The 22680-nt window shown below is 41.5% G+C and overlaps 1 protein-coding gene across 2 annotated transcripts in view; it reads right to left on the minus strand.

Moving 5' to 3' along the window:
* FCHO2 (FCH and mu domain containing endocytic adaptor 2) overlaps positions 1-22680 on the minus strand; it is an 89877-nt gene that overhangs the window by 62048 nt on the left and 5149 nt on the right. For both annotated transcript variants that reach the window (XM_056112522.1, XM_056112521.1), the window contains exons 2-6: positions 11875-11966; positions 7321-7395; positions 4967-5108; positions 4727-4879; positions 819-923 (exon numbers count right to left, since the gene is read on the minus strand). In XM_056112522.1, coding sequence (XP_055968497.1) covers positions 819-923; positions 4727-4879; positions 4967-5108; positions 7321-7395; positions 11875-11966 — 567 coding nt within the window. The remainder of the gene's footprint in view (positions 1-818; positions 924-4726; positions 4880-4966; positions 5109-7320; positions 7396-11874; positions 11967-22680) is intronic.

A 22680-nucleotide genomic window follows, 5' to 3' on the forward strand; every position in this document is an offset into this window, starting at 1 on the left:
TCCATTGTGTAGATATACCATTAGGCCCTCCCGTTGATCGTCGATTTGCTCGAGCGGGCCCAGTAATGTCTCCATTGGAGACTTTGTTGTTACTGTGTCTGGCATATCGAGTACTCTCGGTAGCTTGCCGGGCTCTCCGAGAGGGGCGGAGGAATCAAACTCGGGTCGGCCATGTTGGCCGCTTGTAAGGCGAACGCCCTACCCGCTGTGCTATCGCTCCAGCCATAGTTTCTTTAAAACCTGTTCGAATTTAAGGCCTTAAAAACTCCAAAGAGGGGCTGGAGTGATAGCACAACGGGTAGGGTGTTTGCCTTGCACACGGCCAACCCGGGGTGTTTGCCTTGCACACGGCCAACCCGGGTTTGATTCCCAGCATCCCATATGGTCCTCTGAGCACCACAATTCCTGAGTGCAGAGCCAGGCGTAACCCCTGTGCATTGCCGGGTGTAACCCAAAAAGCCAAAAAAAAAAAACCTCCAAAGAGACAGAGGTTTGCCGCCTATGTGTTAGATCTCGAGTCTGATCCCCAGCACTGCCATGTCCCACTCTAAGCTCAGCACCACAAGGGGGAGTACAACCAGACTGCACTGGGGCCGAGCTCTGCTAGGAGTGGTAACCATTTTTTTTAAAAGTGTAACTAAAATGATAAAAATGACAACCTGGTGATGGGATTAGGGTCGGGAGAGATTGAAGGGGGCCATTCTGCTGGAGAGTGTTGTACAGGACCGTATACATGGATGCCTATCATTAACAGCACTGTAAACCTCAGCTATTAATAGCATTGTAAACCAGATCTAAATTTTTTTTTAAATACCAACCTGAGCTGTTTCTGTCATTTTCTGTTCAAAATCAGCTTTTGCTAATGCATATTTTTCCACATAAACTTTATAGGTATCTGTCGCTTTCTTCGATTTAACAGCTGCCTATAACAAAACAAAAAAACATTCTGAACCATACAAATGACATTTTTTTTTCTTTTCTGATACGAGTCACAGTGAAATATGAAGCATTTTAAGAAATGAATTCGATGTAACCAACTTCAATACTTTTTCCACGTTTCCTTAGCAATATTTTCTGTTACATCTATTTTCCATGTGAAGGGACAAGCTCGATAGTCAGGCGCAGTCAGGGGCAGTCAAGTTAAGTTCCTCTGCTTCCTCCCCGTGCCCCCCTTCCCCAGCGGTGACCAGGGTCACACACATTTGGCTGCCTGCTCTGCTCTCTGAGCTGAAGAACTAGCTGGGAGTCCCAGATCCGGTGGGACATGATGCTTTGGGGGGCTGTGTTCCTTTAGCTATAGGGCTCCTGCACTTTCCAGCTGTCAGGCTTGAGAAGTGGTTAGCCAGACAGGGTCACTCAGCTGGCCTCAGCACCACTCCTCTCTGGCCCTGGTGCTCACTGGAGACCACAGCATCCTGAGCTGCAGTGCTCACACACCTGGCCATGGTGCACCAGAACTCACACACCGGGATGGGCTGAGGGTCCCTGTCAGCAGTCATGAGGACTGCAGGCTGGACATGCCAGTGGCACTGGGGCAGACAGGTGCTTTCTACTGTCCCCAGGGCCCCCAGAGTTGAGGCCACATAACCATATTGATGAGACACAGAGTCACAAAGAATTCAACCTACAAAACAGGGAAGGACAGGATCAGGAAACGCTCCACGCTTTCCTAGTTTGTGAGTCTTCTTATCTCCCACACAACGTACACATAGTCCAAAGAAGGTGTGATGAAGTGCAGAGCCAAAATAAGCCCTAGTACAGCTGGGCAAGCACCACCCCCACCCCCAAGAAAAAAGGGGGGAACTAGTTTGGGAGACGATGGAAGCGGATCCAATTCACATCAGCACTGTCTAGGTTACAGAGTCTCCATAGGGTCTATGTAGTTGTCTCATCCCTATAATGCGAACGGCGGCATCTCTGGTTTCAGAGCTGCACCACAAATGCCACCCAGCAGGAGCTTTCAGGGGGGCTGCCCTGGTCACCCCAGGTTCCAACTCAGCAGCAGTCTTGCAATGGTAGTTTTTAATTACCTCTTTAACTTGGGACTTTGGGCCAAAACCCACCCTGGTACACACCACACCAGGGGGATGCTCAGAAGCTGCTTCCACTCAATGCTTGGGGGTTGATTTTAGCAGTGTTAAGCAAACCAATAAGTACCAGGGAACCAGCCGGGTCGCCAACAAGCAAAGTATGTGCCCTAGCCCCGCCCCATTAATTGCTTTCATTTAAAAAAAAAAGTTTTTTTTAAATGGGGGTCCAAAGAGATAAAACATGAAGACACTTATCTTGCAGGTGGCCTCTCCTCCGGCCGAACCCTTGCTTGATCCCTGGCACTATATACAGTCCTCGCAGTAGAGCATAGTCAGGGCTCACTTCTGAGCACGGAGTCAAGAGTACCCCCTGAGAACTCTTAGGTATGGTATCAGCATCACAGTAAGGACCACCACCACCTCCCTGGAGGAGCTGTGGTCACTGGGGCCAACCCTGGCAATATGTGCCCAGCAGTAACATCTGAGTTGTCCATGCTCTTGTCAGACCTGCGGTGCTATTCAGCTATTCGGGCCCTAGGGCGCTGCTCCACCTGGCAAGTACTGGGAAGGCATGCAGTTCCCTGAGACTGAAAGTGGCACGCATCCCACAAGTGTGAGCCACCTCTCCGGCTCCTAGTTACTTCCCTTCAGGAGCACTGGGACACTAGCCACAGAGCTGGCGAGGCCGAAGGGCAGTTGCCTTGCATGTGGGTGATTTGAGTTGAATCCCTGGCACTGCACAGTGCTCTATCCCAGCACTTGCCTTGAATGTGCCAGGCAGGCCCTGGGTTTGGCTCTGAGCACCACTGAGTGTGGCCCTCAAATCAAAACAAACAAGAGTCCAGGATGTATCTCAGTGGGAGAACACTTGTTTGTGAGGCCCTGGATTCAATTGCCGGCTTGATTCCAGTAAGAATTTTGTCCCTAAACTCTCAGCTCCCAATAAAGCTTTAAGCCCTAGCCAGCAGTTCCAAGACTCATCTTTTTAACTTCAGCTTAACACAGCAAGTGGAGATCCTTGAACTGCAACTCAAGTGAGGACTATTTAGTGTCTTTCACAACTTAACAGATACATTTCACTAACTTGGAGCTTAAGTTCAATCAGCCTGAACAAAGTCTATAGAGGGCTATGGGTTCTGTTCCGTTTCTGATCACAAAGAGTAATATTCTTCTTTTTGGACCCTCTTGGTTTTGCCATTGTATGTTTTATTCATAATCGATGCATCTGGAACACAGGATATTTTAAAACTCTAAACTTTTTTCCCCTCTCGTTTTTTTTTTCATTTTGGGGGCAACACCTGACAGTGCTCAGGGGTTACTCCTTGCTCTACATTTAGGAAGTACTACTGGCAGTGCTCAGGGGGACCACATGGAATGCTGGGGATCAAACCCAAGTCAGTCACATGCAAGGAAAGCACCTTATCCACTGTACTATCTTTCCTGCCCCAACCCCTCTCAATTTTTAACTACAGATATTAAAGTATCATGCTGAGTGAATGAAAGGGATACCGATAGACAAAGAATGATTGCAATCATTCGCAGAACATGAAAAAGCATAGTATAAGAATAATATCTAAAGACAACAGAAACAAGGACCAGGGGAACTTCCATGGTAGGAAGCTTGACGAGGGGGTTGGGGAGTGAAGTCAGGACAAAGGGACCACCATGACAATGATAGTTGGAAATGATCACTCTGGAGAAGAACTGAGCACCGAAATGAGGTAGATATATATAATGACCTTCATAACAGTACTGCAAACTACAGTGCCTAAAAGGAAAAAATGGGCAGAGAAGGGAAGACAGGAAGACAGACAGACAGAGAAATTTCTGTCGCAGAGGAAGCTGGGGAGGTGGTGGTGGAGGGAAACTGGGGACACTGGTAGCAGGAAACGTACACTGGGTGCTGGATCAATGTACGACTGAGGCCCAACCATGAACAGCTTTGGAACTGTGTATCTCATGTTGATTCAACTTTAAAAAAATTTAACAGAACTATATTATCCCAATTCCACCAGCTGATGTATTTATCCAGATTCTTTTCTAGTATTTTCCCATATACATATCTGTGTAGTTTTTTTTATTGCAATATAGTTATAATTTGTTTTTAATGGTATTTCAAACCCTTTAAAAGACTTAAAACTACTACTCCCTATGGCTTATTCCTAAATGAGACGTACCACATCAAACAAGTGAATGGTTAGTTTAAACTGTTTTTGAAAGGGGGGGGGGGGGGGGGACTATAAGTCATTAAAATGCAACTTGAGGAAAGGGTTGTGGTTTACCACAATACTACATAACTGTGTTCCAAATCAGCAATATCATCTACGACAGATATTTTGAAGTTATCTTCAAGTATTTATGCCTCTCAAAATATATCAAATATACCAGTCTTGCTTCAAAAAACTTTTACCTCATTCTAAACCCTATACCAAAACATATTTTGGTATGTTATAAAAATGTTCTGTAAATATGTCACCGGAAGAGAGAAATCATTCCTTTTTATGTAACTGCTAATCTATTAACCAGGCACAAGTTATTTTGCAAGCTAACTGTTTCACTTAGATAAATTACTAACACTCAGAGGCATGGAGTTTACATCTTTAACACGAGGTTGCTCTTGAGAGTCTACAGATGAAACACAGTGCTGCACATAAAAGTGCTCTGAACCCAGAGTGCAGTACCTGTGTTGTAATTACCTTTTCTATTTCCCTTTGTGTAGCTCCTTCCTTTTTCAAACGTTCTTGCTCGACACACTTGGCATTGTAATTTTCTTTGGATTTCTGGAGGGCCTGAGTTATGCTCTGAATGGTTTGAACAGCTTCCAGAGTTCCTGCAACTTCTTCTTTAGTCTGTTTAGATATAAAATGAGTCATCAAAATAACTGAACTTTAAAACACTCAATTTTGAACCAATTAATCCTTTGACAAAGAAGATACCTTTTTATGTGATTTTACTTGTTCTTCACCATACTTCTGAACTTCCTTTATTAATTCTTGTAATTTTCTAACAAGATCTAAGTGACAATTTGCCAATTTCTCCGTAGATGTTTTGAACACATCCCACACTGGTGCAAATGTTCTAAGGGGAAAAAAAACAAGCATGAGAATAACTCACTGAAAGAAAATGTTTAAGGTTCTAAATTAGAACCAAAGGGTTCAGCATTATTTAGCTAAGCAAAAATGAAATTAAAATGAATTGCTATCATTTTAGTGTCTTGGTGTTTTTTGGTTTTATTGGTTGGTGGGTGGGTAGGTTTTTGGGTCACAGCAGCTATGCTCAGAGCTCACTTCTTGTAGGGCTTGGGGTGTCAGGGGTCAAACCTGGGTAAGACTCATGCAAGGTTACTATCTCTCCTGTCTTTAAGTCACTAATTTTTAAATATTATTTGAAAGTTTTTTGACCTCAGGTACACAAAAATGGGTCAACAACTTATCACAGATCTGACTAGTCCTTTCTAAATTAAACCCGAGAGTATTCGATATGCCAAACACAGTAACAACAAAGTCTCCAATGGAGACGTTACTGGGCCTACTCGAGCAAATCGACGATCAACGGGAGGGCCTTTTTTTCTGAACTGATTTAGTTATTTAAACCTCTCTCAAAAGCCTCTTAATACACTCTAGGGGCTAGAGCAATAGCACAGTGGGTAGGGCATTTGCCTTGCACATGGCCGACCCGGGTTCGATTCTCAGCATCCCATATGGTTCCCCAAGTACCGCCAGTAATTCCTGAGTGTAGAGCCAGGAGCGACCCCTGTGTATGGCCAGGTGTGACCCAAAAAGCAAAAAACCAGAAAAATACACTCTATCAAAAAAAATTAGCCTATCACATTTCAATTTTATACTATTAGGGTGTTCCAGACACAGAGAAACCTTATACTGCATTTTATTGTAAAATCTTTATAATCATTGAACTTTTGAACATCTTAACTAAAGATAGGTATATATATATATAGTCTGTCTGTTCGGGGGCCACACTGGGCTATGGTAAAGGTTTACTCCTGACTTTGTAGGAGTGAAAGGGATCATTCCTGGGGGTTCAGGCAATCCTATGTGGTGCAAGGATTGAACGTGGGTTGGCTGCATGCAAGGCCTTACCTACTGTATTATCTCTTCTGCCCTGTAAAATATAATTTCCCAAATTTCAGATAATAAAATTAGATTAAGTACTCACTCCAGTTGTTAGAATTTGGATCTGTCCACAGAGCCACAGAGCCACAGAGACAGCTCCATGCAGGCTGAGTACATGCTCTGTATGCCGGAGGCATATATAACTGCCTGATTCCCCAGACTGCCAGAAACAAGCCCCAGCACTGAGCTGGGAGCAGCCCCAGAGCATCACCAGTTAGTGTTACAAAACAAAAATAAATAAATCTATATACAATTACTTCTTCCCAGCATTGTTAGACTAAAAGCATATCTCATTTCAATAGATTATTTAGCATCTTTTATCGACGAACACAATGCTTTCAAAACCAATTTTTAAGAGGAAAGTTTAATGTCTATAAAAAGACTATGTGGAGTCCGAAGAGGTAAGTAATACAGTGGGTAGGGCATCTGCCTTGCACACTGCCTACCTGGGCTCGATCCCAGCACCCCATCCGATCCCCTCAAGCCTGCCAGGATCGAGCCCTGAGCACAGATCCAGGAGTAAACCCTTGAGCACCGTTGGGTGTAAAAGACTAATATTAGATATTTCAAGACTAAATATTAGGTATTTCAATCATTTTAATAAAATTAATTTGAAGCAAGTTCCTAAGGATTTCTGTTCATCAGAAGTTAAATGAATTGCAGGAAACTGAAATGAGATGCATAAGATGGAATATTTACAATCCCAAAATTACATGTGACTCTGTTTAAGGGGGGAAATGTTTCATTTACTTCATGTTCACTAAGTTAACAAGTTCAATTTTATTTCAATCAGTCAAAAATGAACTCATCAAAGACACAGATTAGGTAAGAATATTATAGATTACTAAAGCACAGCGGGTAGGGCGTTCGCCTTACAAGCGGCCAACATGGCCGACCCGAGTTCGATTCCTCCGCCCCTCTCGGAGAGCCCGGCAAGCTACCGAGAGTATTCGATATGCCAGACACAGTAACAACAAAGTCTCCAATGGAGACGTTACTGGGCCCGCTCGAGCAAATCGACGATCAACGGGAGGGCCTTTACCTTTTACCTTTACCTTAAACAAATTATTTATGGATTATTACACTCTCAACAGAAACTTAAGTCTTGAGAACTTCACCTACATCAACAGTTGAAGAGTTCTTCAAAGAAATCCACTCACCCAAGCTGTGAACAATTGCTTGCAGATTTTGCCAGCTTCGTCATTGACCTGGAGTACGCCTCTTCTATTGTAGCTCTGTTAAATCGAATTTCCATATCACATACTTAATAACCAAACACATACAAAACTATCTAAGTATCGTTAAATTACGGGAACAAAAAGATAACCCAAATTATATGTTAAAATTATGCAGGAAACGAAGAGCTGGGCTGGAACACCCATGTGCATGCAGGAAGTACAGGGCCATTGCCTGAGCACCACCAGAAATGCCCGAAAACACAGCCAGGAGTAGTTCTTGAGCACTGCTGGGTGCAGCCCAAAGATCCAAAATTTAAAGTAAGTGAGCAGGTATATGGTCCTGAATTTCTGGCCTATTTTTACTAGACACAAAGAATTTATCTAATAAATAAATAGAGCTATTTATGACACACACAAGAAAAGAAAAAAACACTTAGGAGAAGTTGCTAATTTCTCATCTTTAGTACCAGTTGACTATTTGAATAGGAGTATAAAAGTGTTCTCTCTGGGGCCTGAGCGAAAGTACAGTAAGACTGCTGCCTGGCACACAGCTGACCTGGATTTGATCCCTGGCGCCCCATATGGCCCCCTGAACCCGAGAGGAGTAATCCCAGATCATAGAGCTAGAAGGAACCCCTGAGCATCTTCAGGTGTGGCCCCCAAACAAACAAAAAATCACCAGAAACAGAAGCCACAGTGACATAGAGAGTAAAATACTTGCCCTATACACAGCAAACCCAGGGTAAATTCCTGGCACCCCACATGGTCCCTCAAGCCCACCAGGCGTGATCCCTGAGTGCAGAGCTAGAGTAAACCCTGAGCACAGCCAAGTGTGGTCCCTCAAAAAAGTTCAGAAACAGCAGTGTCCATGGGGATGCAGGGAACCCCTCACCCACGGTTAGTGGAACGCCATCAGGTTCAGACTCTCTGGAACAGTATGGAGACTTCTCAAAAAACTGAAATAAAATCCCATATGATGCTACCTTGTTAAGCCCTTGTGCTTGATCTCGATCTCTTCCTCTCCTTCTTCCTCCTATACCTATCTTTTCTTCCCTTCTATTTGTTTGTTTGTTTGGTGAAGCAAGAAATGGTCTATGGAAACATATTTCGAAAGATGTGAGGGGAGAGAATGGAAAAAGCACATGTTCAAGGTAGAACACAAGGCTTCTCCAGTGTGGAAAGAAGCAAGCATGGAGACAAGCTAGTGAGACTCGTGTTCAAGGGAGTACACGGGCTTGAAGAGCAAGTCTTTTTCCTTTCTAACACTCTCCTTTCAAGAATATCTGCTTCAAACTGTGCAACAGACTGGGATAAAACTGAATACATATTCTGGTCCTTGGGCTGGGAAATGTAAAGATTAATAGCAAAAATGAAAACCTATATAGTAAGGAGCAGTTAAAAATTAATCTTAAAAATGAACTCAGAAATTTCATAAATACATACCAGAGCACAGAACACCAGGTCTGATCCGAAACAAAACAAAAATCATAAATACTACAGAGATAGATATGATGCTTAGAAAGACTGTAACAGGGTACTTTGGTTTGGGGGTGGGGGCATTAAACTCACACCTAGCACTGTTCAGGAGCTGTTCCTGGCTCAGTGCTCAGGAGTGACCCCTGGTAGTGCTCAAGGGACCATGTTTGTTTTGTTTTGTTTTTTGAAGTAAAACAGATTTTATCCGAGGTTTTTAGGAAGGGGAAGGAGGGAGAGAAAGTGAGAGACCAACACACTCAAGAGGGAATACGGGCGTCTCCAAAGGCGGAGGAAGCCCCTACACACAGCATAGCTGGAAGTATGAAAAAGTACACATCTCAAGAGGGGAGATGTGGGAGCCATATGTGCTCGGGTACCACATAGGCTTGGTCACGCAGGCACAAGTAGCACCTGGGCTCAGGCAGCACATGTGCCTAGGGGACCATGAATGATGCTGGGGATTTGACTCTGAGAGGCACAGCCAATGTACGTGTGCTGCACGTAAGGCAAGTGGTTTAGCCACTGGACTATCTCTCCGCCCTATAACAGTGTGTTTTTAATGTGGTCACACTCGGCAAAAGCACCTTGGAGTAGTTATCACACTGCTGAGCTCTAAAGAAAAGGCAGGACCAACTGACTAGGTTAGACCAATAAGCATACACAAAACCTGAAGAAGACTGTTCAATCGAACAGCAATGTCTCAGAAAAGAAGGAGGAAGCTGGATGAACTAAACTATAAAGGTAGTTTGGGATCAGATCATGAAGATCTCTATTTAAGACCAATGGAAGGCCTTTAGAATGCTTTAAAGGCTTAAACAGAAGAGTTAACAAATCCATCTATGATTTGTCTTTTCCTGGGGACCACACTAGCAGTGTTCAGGGACTACTTCCACCTTGGGGCTTATGAGTCATCTCCTTACTCAAGGGCCCACATGGTGACAAGGATCAAATCAGGGCAAATACATGTGATCCAGGCTTTGAGCTATGTCCTCAGTCTGATCTTTAACTTTTTAAGATTCACTACAATTTTAAATTTTAGAGAGATAAGTACAGGGAGGTAGAATGTCTGTCTTGCATATGGTCGACCTCAGTTCAAATCCCTGGCACCACAAATATCCCCCAAGTAACACCAGAAGCCACTATTGAGTACAGAGCCAGGAATACCCCTGAGTACCATTGTATGTTCCAAACCCCCTCCATCAAAAAACAATCACTACAATTTCAGTGTAGAGAACAAACTACAGGAGAGCAAGAATGAATATACATAAGGCAGGTAGGTGCTGCAGATATAATCTGTTTAAGCAAAAATGACATTAGTTTTGATCAGAAACCTCTAGGGTTTATAGTCTAGTGGGGAGAGAATGCAACTGACTTAAATATCACTGCTGTAAGATGGAAATAAATGCTATGAAGAAAAATAAAGAAGGGAGGAGGAGAATGGAATGAAGGGCTGACTCACTGCCCACTGGATCATAAAGGGATTAGATTCTGGATTTTTTTTTTTAAAAAAGGGATGACCCAGGAGCTCTGACCTTCTTGTGGTGACTGATATAAACAGAACTAAAAGAATAATGACAACTACCCTCAGTACCCAGGTAGATAGAGTGACATAGGGAAAGGCTAGGAGTCATGCCAAGAAGGCTGCGGCAGGGAGAGCAGGCGGTGAGGGCTATAGTATAGCATGTAGGGCATTTGCCTTGCAGGTGGTTGGCCCAAGTTCAATCCCCAATACCCCATATAATCACAGAGCTCACCAAAAGTGACAGTTGAGCACAGAGATAAGAAAAGCTTTCAGCACCCCTGCGTGTAGCCAAAAAAAACCCAAACCCAAACAAAGAAACAAAAATTGGCCAGAAGACATGCTAGGAGATGCGGACTTCTAGAGTCCCTCCTTTATTCTTGGTCATGATGATGCAAAAGCCAACAAGGAAAAGGTTTGCACACCACCCTCTGACTTTGAGACTCCCTCTTAAAAGTTAAGAGGTGAAATCCTGATAATTTCCAGGTGTGGCTCAAAACCTACTCCCCGCTCCCAACACACATGCAAAAATAGTGGAGGGGTGAAAGCCATAAAGGATTGATATTACATGATACATTCTATTTCCCATTCCCATAACCAATTCGTAAACTCCCTAAAATCAAAATCTGTATTTTACATTATATTCCCACAAGCAAGACAAGCGCCTGGCACACAAAAGACACGGGATATAGGAAAGACAATGGAGAATTATATCTAAAGTCAAAAATGTCCCATGTCATCCAGGTAAAGATCTTGCATGTTCTCAATAAAAATTATCAAGGAGGGTGAACTACAAAATAACCAAATTATACTGATATTTTAATTGGTGCTCTGAGGGGAGGGGAGGCCCGTCAGGCAATTCCTGGCCAACCACTCAGGGGTTTAATGTGAAGCTCTGGATGAACACTGCCAAGACCCTGCAGTGCTGAGGACGACTCAGGTCACACTGCAGGCTCAGACATCCAGGACTGTACCCAGCAATTATCAGGGAATCCTGTGGTGCTGGGGCATGAACTGGGGCCGGCCACAAGCAAAGCATGTGCACTAATCCCTGTACTCTCTCTCCAGTCTATATTAACAGGTTTAAAACTGTCATTTCCTAAAAGTGGTAAAAACAGTCACACTATAAACTGTAGAATTTAAATAAAAGGCAGGAAAAAGAATTGATCACAAGTTTAAAAAAAGTCTTCAAATTATTGTAATCTTTCTTTAATAACATGTTTGTTTAAATAAGTGGTGATTACTCTTTCCTAAAAACTACCTCAAGTTTTTTGTTATAACAATTTACCACTATATTCCGTGACAAATACGTAAATATGTTCAAGCAGTGACCTGCAAACCAGGAATTCAACAATGTCACTTGAAACCACTGCTTAACAATTCTCAGTATATAGATAATAGACAACCACTACTTTAAAGTATTTTATTGCAGCTGAAAAAACTGTGATTAATTACTTGGGTGCAAATCCAACTAAAACCTTATTTAAACTCTAAAATTAAACTTGATAATGAATTTTTTATACTTTCTAAAAAGTACATACCTTTCTCTTACAAAATCTGCTAGTTCTTTTGTTGATATCTGTCCATGTTTCATATTGTGGTAAAGGACATCAAAGCCACTATTTTTTTCCCCCTAGAAATTAAAAACATTTTTCATTAAAAAAAAAGAATCACATGACTTATAAACAATCCTATATTAACAGGCATGGAATTACAATACCTAAGTGAGTTGTCTTTCTTTACTTAAACAATTGCCCATTTTATAAATTTTTATAAATTTAAGGAATAAATATGCCTTAATTTTATTAAGATTTTTTAAGTTTTTATTAAGATTTATTAAGTTTTTATTAAATAAATTTAATAAATAAATAAATTTAAGTTAAGTGATAAGTGATTTAATATTTAACATTTTATTAAATAATTAATAAAATGAAACGATTAATTATTAATAAAACTATTAATTAACTATAATTACTATAAAATTAATAAAATATTCTAAATAATATATTTATATATTATATATTGTAATATAATATAATAAATTTAATATATTTTATAATATAATATAAATATAATATAATAAGATATTATAAAATAATTAATAAAATTATTGATAAAATAAAAATATTCATAAGTAAGTAAGTAAGTAAAGGCCCTCCCGTTGATCATCGATTTGCTCGAGCGGGCCCAGTAACATCTCCATTGGAGACTTTGTTGTTACTGTGTCTGGCATATCGAATACTCTCGGTAGCTTGCCGGGCTCTCCGAGAGGGGTGGAGGAATCGAACTCGGGTCGGCCATGTTGGCCGCTTGTAAGGCGAACGCCCTACCCGCTGTGCTATAAAAATATTCATAAATAAATTTATTTAATATTAAATAAATTTATTAAGTTTTATTAAGTTTTTGTTAAGATGTAATCTATTTGTATATATATGTAATTATTATACTTACATACAAGATTCTCACAAATATACACATACTTTGTTATCACTAAATATGGGTATATTATTGGCAATTTTATAACCATATGAATTTAAAGGCTAAAATTTAAAGAAATAATATACAGATTAATTCAAGAAAGGTAAACAAATGCTTTTCAATATATTACTAAATTCCATTTCAATTACTTTAAACAGATATTAAGGAAATACTGATTATTTAACCTTTGAATCTGCTTAAGAATAACTAATCAAAGGGCCAAAGTGATGGTACAGTAGGTAGTGCCTTGCAAGTGACCCACCCAGGTTCAATCCCTGGCACCCAATATAGTCCCAGAGCCTATTAGAAATGATCCCTGAGTACAGAGCCAGGAGTAAGGCCTGAGTACCCCCAGGTGTGGCCCAAAACCCAAAATAAAGTAGCAATGTAGCACTGTCTTCCTGTTGTTCATCGATCTGCTCGAGTGGGCACCAGTAACATCTCCACTGAGAGACTTGTTACCGTTTTTGGCATACTGAATACGCCACAGGGAGCTTGCCAGGCTCTGCTGTGCGGGCAGGATACTCTCGGTAGCTTGCCAGGCTCTCTTGAGAGGGATGGAGGAATCGAACCCGGGTCGGCCACGTGCAAGGCAGATGCCCTACCGGCTGTGCTATTGCTCCAGCCCCCAAATAAAGTAAAATTTAAAAATACTAATCAAGGAGTAGGAGTGACAGTACAAACGGTAGGCGCTTGCCTTGCATGCTGCCCACCTGGGTTCTACCCCTGGTATCTCATATGGTGCCCTGAGCCCCACCAGAAGTGATTCCTGCGCTCAGAGCCAGAGTAAGCCCTGAGGACCACCAGATGTGGCCCAAAACCAAAAAAGTTTTTAAAAGGGGAATAACCAATAAGGAGCCAGCGATAGTAGGGTGGGTAAAGAGCTTGCCTGCAAATTGCTGTGGCAGTAAGCCTGGTATAAATCCCCAGAAATAAATATGGTACCAAGTACCACTCCAAAGCAGAGTCAGGAACAGCCCCTGACCACCACGGGGTGTGGATCAAAACCCACCCCACCCACCATCTCTCTCTCTCTCTCACACACACACACACACACACACACACACAAACTCAATTCTGGGCCAGAGATGGCTCATCAAGCTGGAGGATCTGCAGGATATCCTGGCACTACGTGGTCCCCTAAGTACCAAGCCAGAGGTAATCCCTGAGCACTGCAGAGGATAGTACAAAAAAACAATAAAATCTTGGGGCTAGAGCAATAGCACAGTGGGTAGGGCGTTTGCCTTTCACACAACTGACCCAGGTTCAATTCCCAGCATCCCATATGGTCCCCCCCCCCAAGCACCGCCAGGAGTGATTCCTGAGTGCAGAGCCAGGAGTAACCCCTGAGCATCGGCTGGGTGTGACCCAAAAAGCAAAAAAAAAAAAAAAACCCAAAAAATCTTAACTTGAATTAAGGCATCATATATAAGTACTATCACAAATAAATTATAGTTGCTAATATAAGTCTTTTAATACACTTGAGTAGTGAGAAAAGGTATAGACAACAAAATTAATTAAGGGGAAATTAATGGAACTGGGCAGAACAATCCTAGGAAGTTTAATGCTATTTAAATCAGTAAGTGTCAAATAAATTAGCAAGTCACAACAAAGAAAACATTAGATAGAAACTAGTAAGATCTTTACAGTTAACTTTTTCTTCAATTTTTCAAATAATAAAAAACAATATAAAAAGCAAAAAAAGTCAGACATAAAAAGCAATAATGTAAGCAAATATTGCACAATCTGGAACCCAACTCTTCCTGCTGGCCAAAAACAGGAAACATAGAAGTTTCCAGTTCTGTTGAAAAAAATCATTAATAAACTTGTCAGCTAAAATAACGAAGCTAGTTTACCATACAAATAAAAATGACATATTGTAAGGAGATGAAAACTACTGCTGAATTGCACGTATCCATTTTATCACCCTTGTATCTGAAGTGAATAAAAGGTAAAAGGTAAAGGCCCTCCCGTTGATCGTCGATTTGCTCGAGCGGGCCCAGTAACGTCTCCATTGGAGACTTTGTTGTTACTGTGTCTGGCATATCGAATACTCTCGGTAGCTTGCCGGGCTCTCCGAATATGATCCTATTATATCAACACAAAACTATTTTTAATAGGCTATTAATTCAAACAAGCACAACTTCCTTTTCCTTAGCTAAATACAAATATAGAGTTGTACAACTAAGTTGACAACAAACTTTATGATCAAGTAAAATTGCAATTAAAGCCCTCAGGTCCTCAATATTTTACTAAAACTAGATGCATGCTCTTTGATTCAGCAATTCTACTTTTAGAAGTCCGGTTAAAAAAAAAGGATATATTAAGGGAAATGTGGAAAATCAGTCACTGCAATACTCTATAATTGTGAAACAACTCTAAGACATCCATTAACATTACTAGACAAATAAATGACAGTGCAATACAGTAGCTTTTGTTAAAGGCTGCAGTTTTTTTAAAGGGTCTTAATGATTAATCTTTTAAAATCTACCCAGATATACTATCAGTGGGAAAAAGGGCAAGATGTAATCACTCACAATAGCCAAAAATAACCAAATGTTTGGAAAAATCGAATGTCCTTTAAACTAGAACGTCCATCAAACTAGTGAATGTAAAAGCAAAACGAAGTCTATCTACATAATAAAATGCAATTCAGCAAATGAAAGTAATCAACACTGGGCCGGAGTGATAATACATCAGGAAAGGTGCTGGCAGATCCAGGTTTGATCCCCAGCACCCCATATGGTCCCCCGAGCACTGCCAGGAGTGATCTCTGAGCACAGAGCCAGACACCAGGAGCACCACCGAGTGGGGTCCAAAAACAAACAAAAAGAACTAAACACTAATGTTTAGTTCTATGAATGAAACTCATTTTACTAAATGAAAGAAGCCAGACTTGAGATTATTTACATGATTCCATCTACATGAAATGTCCAGAATGGGCAAATAACTAGAGAGATAAAGTAGATCAACATCTAAGAGTAAAGGTAGAAACCAGCAGTTGTAAACAGCACAAGGAATTCAATTACAGAGAGGATGAAAATGTTCTAAAACAGATTCACGTCATTCACTACTCAGTCAAGTTACTTGGGGCCAAGTGCTAGTACAGCAGGAAGGGCATTTGCCTTGCACTCAGCCAACCCAGGTTCAATCCAAGTATCCCAAATGGTCTCCCAAGTCCGCCAGGAGTGATCCCTAAGTGCAGAGCCAAGAGTAAGCCCTGACACAGCCAGTGTGCACCCCCCCCCGCCAACAAAAACTAAAACAAAAACCTTCAATAAATTAATTTTTCAGGGGGCTGGAGCAATAAATAGCACAGCGGGGAGGGAGTCTGCCTTGCACGCGGCCGACCTGGGTTCGATTCCCAGCATCCCATATGGTCCCCTGAGCACCGCCAGGAGTGATTCCTGAGTGCAGAGCCAGGAGTAACCCCTGTGCATCGCCGGGTGTGATCCAAAAAAAAAAAAATTAATTTTTCAGTATTTTTAATTGAAATACTTCAATAAAGTAATATTTTAAAAAGCAAGAAGTCGAGCCCAGAGAGAGAGTACAGAGTCAAGGTTGACCAGCTGATGCTGGTTTGAATCCCAGCGGCCATATATTCTCTTGAGCACTGCCAGGTGTGGACCAAACACCCAGTCCCCACCAAAGGGGAGGAAGGGAAGAGAAAAATAATACATAGCATCTTTTTGGGTGCTGTGGTCTGCAAAAGAGGAATTGAGTGGCACAGCACCCAAAAGGAGAGAGAGAAAACAAAAGGGAATGCCCTGCCACAGAGGCAGGGTAGGATGGGCGGTGGGAGGGATACTGGGATCAGTGGTGGTGGAGAATGGGCACTGGTGGAGGGATGGGTACTCGATCATTGCATAACTGAAACCCAAGCACAAAAATTTGTAAGTCTACAACTATACCTCATGGTGTTTCACTAATAAAAATTTACAAAAATGATACATAGCATCTTATTTATATTGAAAAATATGCATATTTGTATTGTAAAAATCTGAAGACAGGGACCAAGGAGGTGTTTCTAATGGTAGACCCTTGATTCACTATTGGAGGGCCTCCTAAGAACCACTGGGTGTGACCCCCTAAACATAGTTTTGACAAAAGACAAATATATAGCATATAAAAAATAGTTGCTATATATAGCTAACTATTAATAGCTAGTTATTTCTAGTAAGGAGAATGAGTACAGTAGATTAATAAAAAAATAACAGAGATAGTATAGCAGTATAGCAAGCAGGGTGCTTGCCTTGCAAGCACTGGACCAGGGTTAAATCCCTGGCATCCCATATGTCACCTAACACCATCACATTACTCCCATTACCCTGAGCACTGCCAGGAATAAATAACCCCCAAGCATTTCCGGTGTGACTCTAAAAACTAGAATAAGTTAAGTCTTTAATACAGAATAGTTAAAAGGCATCAGGACAAGAGTGGTTGAAGTGTGAATCTTAGTATGTGTCTGATAGTCTCGTTAAATCCTGCCTTCTCTAGAAAACAAGATGCAACATTTAGCTAAGTGTGAAAATATTTTCTTTGAAGAATCAATGAAGACCCATCCAGATACCTTAGATAGGAAATTCAACAAATTTGTAATAAATATGTAGTGACAGCCTGTGATGGGGGTGGGGGGGAGTGGGGATGTGGAGGGTGGTCGTCTGGAAAGGTTTTCTGGCCTCCAAACTTCAGTAGGAAGGATAAAATATATGCAAATAGGTTTCTCATTTTAATTTTTCTTTTTTAAAGAAACACCCTCTTTGAGGGGTGAGGGGAATTTGGGCCACACCCAGCAGTGGTCAGGAGCTACTCCTAGCTCTGTGCTCAAAAATCACACCAAAGCACCTTAAGCCCTGTTCTATCTCTCTGGCCTGCACAGTCTATAAGTAAGCAGGACATTCAAACACAAGTTACAATGTATTCTCCTTAAGATTCCCTTTATACGCTGAAATTGCCAAAGCTGGTCTCTGAGGCTACTCTGCAGAGTTATTAATAAGATACTCCTAAAGCAGAAATCAGTGAATTCTAAGATACAAAATGAGCACTGCTCATCAGTTAGAACTACTTGCTACGGGTGCAAGTCGCTGAAACACATCTGCGGTTGAGCAAAGAAAATAAATCTCATAACACAGGGAAAATTTTTTCTCACTCCTCAGATATTCCTTCCTAATCTTTTAAATTATACTTCACCTCTTCTAGTTAAATCCTTAAAGCCTTCTAAACAGATACTGCATGATTCAATAAAAATTGCAAAAGCAAACAGCTGAGATAATTTTTGTTTACTCTTTCAAATTTTCTTTAAGGGGTAGCGAAAGAATATAATTTTCATTACTGTCAAAGTGAAAAAAATAAAACTATCAGGGTGTTTGTTGGTTTAGTTTGGGGGGCGACACCCCACTGTGCCCAGGACTTACTCCTGGCTCTGAATTCCAGGATCACCACTGATGGGGTCAGGAGATCATATATGGTGCTGGGGAATAAACCCAGGGTGCATGCAAGGCAAACACCCTACCCTCTGTACTTTCACTCGGGGCCCCAAAATTACCACCTTTTACAGAATTCTCAAGTTTGTACTTGCATAGACACAGAAAGCTACCTTCTTACATAGGCATCTTGTTCACATTAATATTTAAACCTCTGATCCTCATAATTCATAAATGGAAAAAGCAAAACCAGTGAATACCTAAAAGGCAGTTCAGTAACAGCATATATTTTGCATATATGAGACCCTGGGTGCAATTACTGGCAACACATATCCTCAGAAAGGATTTTCTTAATCGCATGAGATCATGGCTGAATGGCGTTGAATGGTGTGGTGCTTAGTAATAGTTAAAATACCAAGAAACAGAATTATAAGTAGAACACACTTTGAATTTTGTATTTCTAAAGAAAATCTCAGGGGGCAGAGGGAGAGAAAATATATAATTATTTCCTGTCTTATCACAAAGCAATAGTTATAATTATGAGGGGAAACAATCTCTTCATTGGCTGTGGTTTCAACCAATTAAAAATGAACACTTCTCTTGTCTTTGGGAAGTGGCGGGAGGCAGGAGTAAGTTAGGGGAGGTAACACTAGGTTAAGGTTGGGGGGCGGACAGAAAAAGTGCCACAGAGGCAGAATGGGGGGCAGAGGGAAATGGGGGACATTGGTAGAGGGCACTGGTGAAGGTGAAGGGATTGATTGACAAACACCTAAAACTCAATCATAAAAATCACTGCAACTTCATAATTCACAGTGATTCCATTTTTTTTAAAGGAGAAAAAGTAACACTTAAGTTTAAGGCCTCAGAAGTATTGATCTGCATCACTTTTACTTTTACTTCTGCTCTTTTCCCGAAAGTCAAGTGCATCTTTCCTTATCGCTCCCTCTGGTGAGTCCATTCAGCAGCTGGGGAGGGTCAGCCAGAACAGGAAGGAAGGCACTTGCTTCGTCTGCAGCTGCAGCAGCCCAGACCCCAATCCAAATTCCCAGCACCAGCCTGGCTCCCTGAGCAGAGTGAGGAACAGGCCCAATGACCAGGGATGACCCAAAATACCCATAATAAATTAAACCAATGAATCAGCATCACCAGGTATGACCCAAAATACCAATAATAAATTAAACCAATGAATCAGCGGCCACATGTACCTGATGAGTCTCTGCCTCAAATTCATCCCACTGCTCAACGAACTTCCCAACTGAACACACTCTGACTTGAAGCCTTCCAGTGACATTCTCTTGCGTCCTTTACCAATAGCTACAGTACAGGTCCCAGGTGCTGTGGTCATGTTTACCTTTCCCTCTACGTATTACCAATTTATGTGGATCGCAATTCTTCAACGGTTCCACGACAGGTAAACTGAAAACCAAGTCCTTATTGCTTTTCCTTTTGTAAGTCTCCATGACACCACTATTTCTACGTGGTTCTCTTAAGGAATTTCTGTTAATCATTCGAGAATTATGTTATCAGGGTGACAACTTAGAAGACAACTCCATGATTCAAAATACTACTGTCAATGGGCTAACGCCGACCAAATGTACAGTGTGGTAACAAGCTTCTTTATTTTCCCAAGATTTTAACTAAGTAATTTAAGTATTTCTGAAATAATTAGAATACTTAAGATATTTCTGTATAAGAATAGAAACAAATCCAGACTTTTTATTAATCTTTTCTATATTAATATTCTTAAATCCTTCCCCTTCATTGAACTTAGACTAAATTATTGTTAATTTCCCACTGTCAACTTTTTCCTACAGCTAAGGCAAAAATCCAAATCTCCCTTTCATCACTCAAAGTATCTAAGAGCCTCTGTATAAAATTTAGTATTACATGAAGAGTTTTGTAATATCCATCTGCCTGTCAAGACTACTTGAACCAAGTTACATAAATCTGCAGTTTGCATCATCACAGCTCATTACACCTAAAAAATAATTTTGAATGTGATTCAATTGTGACTAACAATTACACAGTATTTTTTAAATTTAGTACACTTTACTTGCTTATGTATGTACATAGGTTATTACCTATATAAGAAATTTGTAACAGCATCTGCTTTTGGAGAGATACTAACAAGCTGAGAAAAGGAGATTTTTTAACAATATCTCCTTGTGTGTCTTTTGGATACCAAATCATATAAATTCTGTAATAAGCTGTTTTTAAATTCTGGCGTATCATCTAACCGGATTGTATCCTAAGCAGGTACTCCATACTTGCAGTTTAAATTTCAGAATTTCAACTATAAAAAGAGAAGTCTATATTCTGGATTTCTATGGTCACCTCAACTACTTTTCTCAAGAACCAGATTTTTTAACTACTATATAGCTAAATTATCTCAAAGCTATGAGAATAGGGCTAGATATGACAAGTTAGGAGAGCATCTGCCTTGCACGTGGCCCCCAGATCACTGCCAGGAACAGTCCTAGTGGCCCCTGAGTGCTGAGCTGTGTGGTCACACTGCCAGACCAAATCAGGCCCTACCACCGGAAGTTGCCATGGACAAGACACACACACCCCAAAACTGCTAGGGGTGGTCCCTCTTAAAATATATATGTGGAAATACATGAGAAAGTACTGTATAATTTTTACATCTTTCATCTAGGACATTAAATTTAGATTTAATCAAGCAAAATTAGTTTTATTTTCGAAAGACCTCTTTTTGCGGGGAGGGATGGGGGAGGGGGGGTTGTTCATTGGGCCACACCTGTGTGCTCAGGGCTTACCCCTGGCTCTGTGCTCAGGGAACCATTTGTGGATCAAACCTGGGCCGGCAAGCTGCCTCAGCCTCTGTGCTCTCTCTCCAGTGCCCAAAATCCTCTTAAGAGTAATCTCGATGTTTTTACCAGGGATCCTCCCCAGTCATGCTCAGTGCTCAGGCCTAGTGAAGCAGTGACGCACACCAGGGACACACCTGGAAGCACTCAGAGGGCCATGCACTTGCAGGGCTTGTACTCTTTCTGGGCTGTCTCCTCAGGCAAGCAATTTCAAAATTTCAAAAATAGATGAACAAAAAACTTCATCCTCTAAGTTTATCCATGTACAAATGCACCAAATTTTGGATATAAAACTAAGTGTAACAATTTTATTTAAAAGTGTAACAGTACCAATAAAACTAACATAGGAATGGAATGAAACTTCTGTAATGATTAAACAGTAAAAATAAATAAGGGGAAACATGACAATAAAAATACCTAAAATAACTGGTGATCATTCATTCTTGATGTGCTGGCTAGAAATAATCTTTGGAAAAACCACACCACACTAAAAAATGTCAGTTCACTGAATGTGATGTATGTTGGAGAATACTATTTCCCCCAGAAAAAAATGTTTCATACCAGTAACTATTCAATATGCCAAGAACAGTAACAAGTCTCACAATGGAGACGTTACTGTTGCCCGCTCGCTCAAGTAAATACAAGGAGCTCAAGTAAATACAAGGAGAGGACAGTGCTACAGTGCTACTTGGTGAAAACTGGGATTCATTATGTCAAGTAAAACTTTAACAGCGCATTTAAATCAAATGTGTTGTGCAAACTTATTTTTTGTCCCCCTAAGACGTAAACACCGACTGCCTGGGACCCACAGCACGAGAGTTTTCGGCCCCTGGAGGACCATAACACCCGTGTGTGCTGGCCCTGCTACTCAAAAGCGCCAAGTGCTTATGAGTAGGGTGGCGACTGGGACGCCAGCAGTGGCGAGAACCCCAACTCAGCCTGTGCAAGACCCCAAGTCACCAGAACAGCAGCAGGAAAAGAGGAGGGAAGGGGGAAAGGAATAAAAATCACCGAACAATTTTTGAAAATGAATAGGGGCCAGGGCCAGAGAGACATGACAACAGGTAAGGATCCTGACCTTGCACACAGCTGACCAGGGTCCAGTCCCTGGCACCCCATACGGTCACCTGAGCCTCCATGATTGATCCCTGAGCACAGAACCAAGGAGAAAGCAGGGGGCTCCTTCCCAGCAACACGCGGCCTCCAAGCATCGCCCTCAAGCCACATGGCTGTGGCTCTCCCAGTGCCCACACCACATCCTCTGGTCCAGCACTAAACCACCAAGTCAACTGGCTGAGGATTGTTAGGAATCCCCAGGCCTGAGCACCACTTAGGAGCTTCCCCCAACCCTCCCCCCTGCCAATAATAGTAATAATAGCCTATGAAACCTCATCCTTAAAATTAACATCTGGGGACCAGAGACACAGTAAAGAAGGCACTGCACTCTGACAACCTGGGTTCGAGTCCCAGCCCCCATATGATCCCTCAAGCCTACCAGGAGTGATACCTGAGTGCAGAGCCAGGATTAAGCTCTGAGCACTGCCCTCGCCCGGAAAAATATATGTGTGTCCACCCCCAAAATAGCACTGTCCATCCCGCTGTTCATCAATTTGCTCAA

This window comes from Sorex fumeus, unplaced genomic scaffold, assembly GCF_029834395.1.
Source record: "Sorex fumeus unplaced genomic scaffold, SorFum_2.1 ptg000018l, whole genome shotgun sequence".
In the NCBI taxonomy this organism is placed as follows: domain Eukaryota; kingdom Metazoa; phylum Chordata; class Mammalia; order Eulipotyphla; family Soricidae; genus Sorex; species Sorex fumeus.